General features: G+C 44.4%; 1 protein-coding gene across 1 annotated transcript; it reads right to left on the reverse strand.

Annotated features, from left to right (window-relative positions):
- Positions 1-420: 420 nt before the first annotated feature.
- On the reverse strand, positions 421-5691 carry LOC106838557 (interleukin-1 beta). Its single transcript, XM_014852743.3, has 7 exons — positions 5572-5691; positions 5084-5142; positions 4502-4553; positions 4040-4244; positions 3327-3488; positions 1926-2056; positions 421-1229 (listed from the first exon to the last, which is right to left on the reverse strand). The coding sequence occupies exons 2-7, from the start codon at positions 5125-5127 to the stop codon at positions 1017-1019; spliced, it is 807 nt and encodes a 268-aa protein (XP_014708229.1). The 5' UTR covers positions 5128-5142; positions 5572-5691; the 3' UTR covers positions 421-1016.
- Between the last annotated feature and the right edge of the window lie 322 nt (positions 5692-6013).

The following is a 6013-nucleotide window of genomic DNA, read 5'->3' on the forward strand; positions in this document are numbered from 1 at the left end:
ATCTCACCTCTACTTGTCATGTTGCCTTATTTTTGCTTGTATGCATCTGCCTCTCCTACCTGCCTTTCTTGTTTCTGTACTTCCAGCCTCTAGGACCTAGCATTTGTATAGTAAGTGTTTGTTGAATAACTGAATAGAGAAATCATTGAAGCTGTTACCACCCACCCTTACTCCTTGTAATGTGTCACCTGGTCCTGTTTTATGACCATTGTGCATCAAATGTCCTTTTGTTGAAAAACAGAACTGAAGGGGAGGGGTAGGGAGGCTTGTCTTTTCTGGCCAGTGATTTTCCTTGGTACTTTGTAGTGCTCAGTCATGAGGAGTGGGCTTCCAGCTCCCCAAGGAGAGCTCTCATGGTCCCAATTCTCTTTTCGTTTCTTTGTCAGGTCCCAGAAAAGTCAATTACCACATGGAGAGCAATTTTTTTTTTCCGCAAAATTTATTTCAGAATCATTGAAACAGTGTGATCATGCTTCTTTCCTCATAAATATTCCTATTTAAATAATCTGAGCTGACATATTTTCAGGCTTGGTAAAAGGACTTGGTATAAACATGGTACACTAGTCCAAATTAAACTGGTTCCATAGATGTTGAAGATTGGGCTCATTCACAGACAGTGCTGCTTCCTGGCCACCTTGAATTAAATTAAATAGACTAACCCACCAATAAATAAATAAATAAATAATTAAGCAGTTGCTCATCAGAAGCTGGGTGCAAACGACAGAGGGTTTCTTTGAACTGAAGTGCAGAAGTTTCCACCAGGCTGACTTTGAGTGAGTAGCAGAGGTGAGAGAGGCCCTGCTCAGCAGAGGGGGTCTGAGGATTGGCTCTGGGAGACGGGGCTGCTCCACCCGCCTGCTGGGCAGGAGCTCTCCTTAGCACTAATATAGGGAAGGCAGCTGGGCATTGATTAGACAACAGTGAAGTGCAGCCTGCAGCATGTTCAAACCCTTCTATTCCCCTCTGCCACCCTTAAGCTTTATTCATCACATGTGGACTCTCTGGATGTAGTATTCTTAGGCAGAGGTGATTTCCATGATGAAGTCAGTTATGTCCCGGCCGCCTCTGGTATTTCCTAGGAAGACGGGTTTTTTTTCTGCTTGAGAGGTGCTGATGTACCAGTTGGGGTACATTGCAGACTCAAATTCCACGTTGCCCTTGATTTCCATCTTGTTGAAGACAAATCGCTTTTCCATTTTCCTCTTTGGGTAAGTATTGGGGTCTACTGTCTGCAGAAAAACATAAATAAGAAGTTTTATGAGGGAAGGGGCAAAGACACTCTGGTAAAGGTGTTCTCTGAGTCAGCTAGAAAGGAAAGTGATGAGCAGCATGCAGGAACAGGAGCTAGACTCCTGAGTTATCTTTCTGACCATAACTTTCTGTGTGATGACTAAAGGATCTCTTATACTTCCTGAAAGTTAGTATCAAATGCTAAGGAGCATAACTTAGCAGAGATTTTTTTTAAAAAGTGTAAATTATGTTAAAGCTTCTAGGATTATCTACTTTCCAGGGACTTTTCCTTATGGCCCTGGCCAGAGTGACTTTGAACTTGCAATTGAAGGTTTTGCTGAGAATGCTGGGGGCTGAGGTCCCTTGAATTTATTATTTTCCCAAAGTGTTATCTATCAAATGGAGCAACACTGACAATATATAATCCTTCCAACCGTAATATTGTATAATCATTTGGATGGTAACAATCGTAGGACACAATAACATCAATAAAATGAATTAATTTTCTGTAGTAGGAGTGAAATTTGCATGCATTTAACACTTACGTTAAATTTATTTACATTTATGCAAAATTGTCAAATACGTCTGCTCCCAGATATGTTGAGGGGAGAAGGTGGTTGTCTTGGAAGTAAGGGATGGCTAGGGGTGCTTCAGAGAAGCCTGAGAAGGGCCTACAGCCCCTGGTATTCACTCACCTCCAGCTGTAGGGTGGGCTTCCCATCTTTCATCCCACAAGACAGGTACAGGTTCTTTTCCTTGAGGCCCAAGGCCACAGGTATCTTGTCAGTCTCTTCTTCTCCTTGCACAAAGCTCATGCAGAACACCACTGGAGAAAGGAGAGGAGCCTTGTGGTCAGGGACACATAAGAGTGCAGGGTTGGCCAAACAATTGGACTCCAAACCCAGGACTCCTACAATTTAGCATCCTCTGTGGAAACCCACACTCGGGTTCCTATGGCCTAACAGATAGGATAACTTGGCTTCTCACAGACAATATCACGGCCAGTTGGTTGATTCAAGTTTCCATCCCAAAATGTCTAGGGGTTTCTCAGAGCTTCATCACAGTGGCAATGAAGAATTAGAGGTCTAATTTTTAACAACTGAAGTAAAACAGGAAGCCTTCTTGTCAATGGCCAGTGAAGTGCCCACCCACATGAGCAGAATGCTTTGATCAATGTGAAAGGCAAGAAAAGAGATCAAGCTGGGCTCCTGAAAGAAATCAGGCACAAATCTATTTTAGGAACATAGAGCTGCAAGTGGGCAGATCTTGGGAAATGAGAGTCTTAGCTGGGAAGAGAGGCTCCAAAGAGAGACGCTCATTTCAACCTTCCTTAGTCACTGCGGTCTCACTTGGAGGCCCCAAGGTCATGCCTACAACTCGGTTCTAGAGAAAAAGGATTGTCCTGGTCTGGCTGAGAGCAGAAAGTTTACCCCCAGCGATACCTGTCTCTAAAGTCAGCAGCCTTGGAAGAGAACAGGCTGCTCCTTTTCACTGTTCCCTTGGGCACAGTCTTGCATGCAGAGTTCAGCTACAGTGACAAGATACCAGGCAGATACCCTCAACTCATGGGCTCCCCAGTTTTGAAACAATAGCCAATTACAGTAGAGAGATATAAGTTCCTTGTCAGTAAAATTTCTCTTTAAGGAACCATCTGGTTTTAGGCAGGGAGGATGTCAGGGTATAAGGGGGCAGAGTTGAGAATGAGGATGGACTAATATCTCTACACCATGCTGGTTTCCACTTCAACAACAGGAAAAAAAGAACCCACTGGCAGTTAAGTCATTTCCATCAAATGACCCCTTTCCAGTCAAAGCAGTGACATTGGACTATCATTAAATGACTTGGCTGGACAATGATCCTGGGTATACTTGAGCAGTCTAATGTCTCAGAGTCACATCTCTTGCTGAAAAATGAATGTGCTAAGGCAATCAATCTGGTGTTATTGCTAGGACCAAACCCACAAGTTTACATGTTCTTTATTGTATGTTTTCTCACTTGTGTTGATAATTTGTCTTAACGTTCTACTTTGTTGAAAAATCTCGAGAATTAGCAAGCTGCCAGGCGAACAAGTAAGGAATCAAGATGTCCCCAGTTACCTTGTTGGTTTGTATTCTCTCCATTGAGGTGGACAGCCTGCAGCTCACATGCACCGGACAGCACCAGGGATTTATGGTATATGTCCCGGAGTCTGCAGTTCACTGAATGCACAGCTGCATCACACACATAATCATCATCCCAGTTGTCACAGATGATGGGTTCTGAAATGTGGAATACATATATTGTTTAGAGTGAAAATCAGAAGGACAGGCCTGATGATATGAGGCAGCAGAATTTGGTTGCTTGGACGACATCTGAGCATGGCAGCCAAGGTTCGATTATAACATTGGTGGGAAGGAAGTTGAGGTGGGTAAGAACACTGGACCTGGCACCTTAAGATGTGGATTCAAGCTTCAGCTCGATTGCTTGCTGTCTACCATCAATAGAGCTCCTTATGTAGAATGGCGATGGCAATAACACTGGCCCAACAGGGACACAGTGAGACTTGCAGGAAATAATGTAAGTGAAAGCACTCTGAGAATGATGGAGAGATTTGCAAATGTGAGTAGTTATCAAGGTCTTACTTTAAGAATAGTTTCAACTCAAGGGATGATTAATTTGGCTTCTAGGCTTCTCTGCTTTCCTCTCATCACTTGGCCTTCTACTTTTAAAGGGCTTCAGCTTTGGGGGAATTTAGTTGACTATTGAGTTTTGGAGAGTAAGAAGGAAATGCCTGAAGATCTCCTGTCTGCCCTCAGCTCTCATTAAGTACCTTCTTCAAAGATGACAGAAAAGAGGCTCCTCAAGTCATCATCCTGGAAGGCCTGTGAGCAGGGAACGGGTATCTTCTTCAGCTTCTCCATAGCCACAATGATTGACACGACATGCTTGAAAGTCTTATTGTAAAGTTGGTGGGAGAATTGAAGCTGGATGCCCCCATCTCCTGTGGAGCTGAGGTCCAGGTCTTGGAAGCTGCCCTGTGGAGAGACCAAGGGAGTGAGTGTGTCAAGCTGGTCAGGCCCGAGAACTCCTGTTTTGACATTAGAGAGGTGGAAGTGGCATTTGAGGTAACCGAGGTGCTAACAACAAATGCTCCTCTCTGAAGCCCAGAGAAGTTAAGAGGCTTACCCCAAGCATGTCGCAAGTTAGAGGCAGACCCAAAACCAGAACGTGGGCTTTCTGATGCCCGTGTCACAGCCCCTCTGAGAGTTGGGAGCTAAGCCCATGGTCTCACCTTCATCTGTTTTGGGCCATCCTCCTCAAAGAACAGGTCATTCTCATTGCCGCTGTATCAAAAAAGAGAGATTGCTCAGTTACATCTCCTAGACAAGTTTATTTTTCCTTCCCTGCAAAGAGTGTTCACTGTTGATAGGAGTCTGCAAACAGCATGCCCCTTAAAGCTGCTGAAGTTGGCAAATTCCATAGTGATATACACGGAACAGGGTAGGAGGGAGGGCAGGTACCCCGGGTGCTCCTTTTGGATCCTGAGACCTAACTTCCAGCCCAGTTGAAATCTGAGCTTTCCCTTGCAGTCAAGCCACACTTTGCCAAGAGGTCCCCTGTAGTGGCCACTTGGAATCTTTTCTTCCTGTTTGCCATCTGCAGGAAGGCCCTGCAGAAACAACCTCTGGATGGCCTATGGGTTTCAAGGCTGGATTTGCAGCGAGAAATCAGTCTTCACCCCAGGTCAACTTGGAACCCTCGTCGTCACTATAAGGAGAGGTTGGGGGACAAATCTGGTCTCCAAGCACAGATTACAGCCCACTGTTAAAAGGTGAACCCAGCTCACATTACTAGTCTCAGTCTCCCCACTTACCTGCAGTAAGTCATCATGTCACTGGTGTCGGGTACTGCTGCCATGGCTGCCTCAGAAACCTGTGTAAAGAGGAGAAATTGAGTGACCACTTGCCATGCCAGTCCCCATGAGGGCTTCCTTCATATGTGAGTTTCCCTCAGCAAGTAGAACATAGTAGGCATACAAAGAAATAATGTTTGAATGAATGAGTGAATGCATGAAAGAGCCTTCCTTTGGGTCCAGAGGAAAACATTTGCCAAACTAAACCCAAATCAGGAGTGTATTTGTTAGGAGATCTGGGGCAGAGACTTTGACACCAATCTCTCAGGTGTCAGCTGCTAGATAGGCAGTGTTCATTCCCAGGCTATGTCACAAGTCATAGCATAATGGTATACCGGGCATTTTTGGAAGAGATATAGAGGAAGGGAGGGAAGGAGAGAAAGAGACGGAGGGGGAAAGACAGAGAGACTCCCCTAGAACCTAGTCATAAGGAAGAGTTAAAGTTGTACCTGAGCACTGAAGACTGGCTGGAGAGAACAGAATCCTGGAGTGGCCTGTCGTGCCTCGAAGAAGTGTCTGACTACCAATTTCTCCCTCACTGTTTTATGGTCTTCAAAAGCAGAAGTGCAGAGCTGAGAAATTTCCCCTTTGGTTAACTGATTTCACAACCATGTTAAAAAAAAAAAAAAAAAGAGGATTGATGGTAACTTCTGGTAGAGGGTAAACTGAAATAAGTCTCCAGTTCATGGAAGGGCAAGTGGTAGCAAACTATGACACATTTTTGCAAATGTGTCATCATGCAAATAAACATTGTTTTTCTGACAACGATTATGCAGATAATGTCAATTTTAAAATATGAGATTTTCCTACGTTAGAAGAATGTTTTCATTTAGGATCTTTGGGACAACGTGGAGGACACACAGATACACACACACAAACACACTCTCTCCC

The sequence above is a fragment of the Equus asinus genome, chromosome 6 (assembly GCF_041296235.1).
Source record: "Equus asinus isolate D_3611 breed Donkey chromosome 6, EquAss-T2T_v2, whole genome shotgun sequence".
NCBI lineage: Eukaryota > Metazoa > Chordata > Mammalia > Perissodactyla > Equidae > Equus > Equus asinus.

Bases quoted from the DNA above. Each gene is read 5' to 3' on its own strand.
- LOC106838557 (XM_014852743.3), bottom strand. From the start codon at position 5,127: ATGGCAGCAGTACCCGACACCAGTGACATGATGACTTACTGCAG. The intron at 3,489-4,039 runs GTACTTAATGAG...TCCACATTTCAG, and splicing joins TTCTGTCATCTTTGAAGAAG to AACCCATCATCTGTGACAAC. The intron at 2,057-3,326 runs GTAACTGGGGAC...TCCTTTCTCCAG, and splicing joins AGAGAATACAAACCAACAAG to TGGTGTTCTGCATGAGCTTT.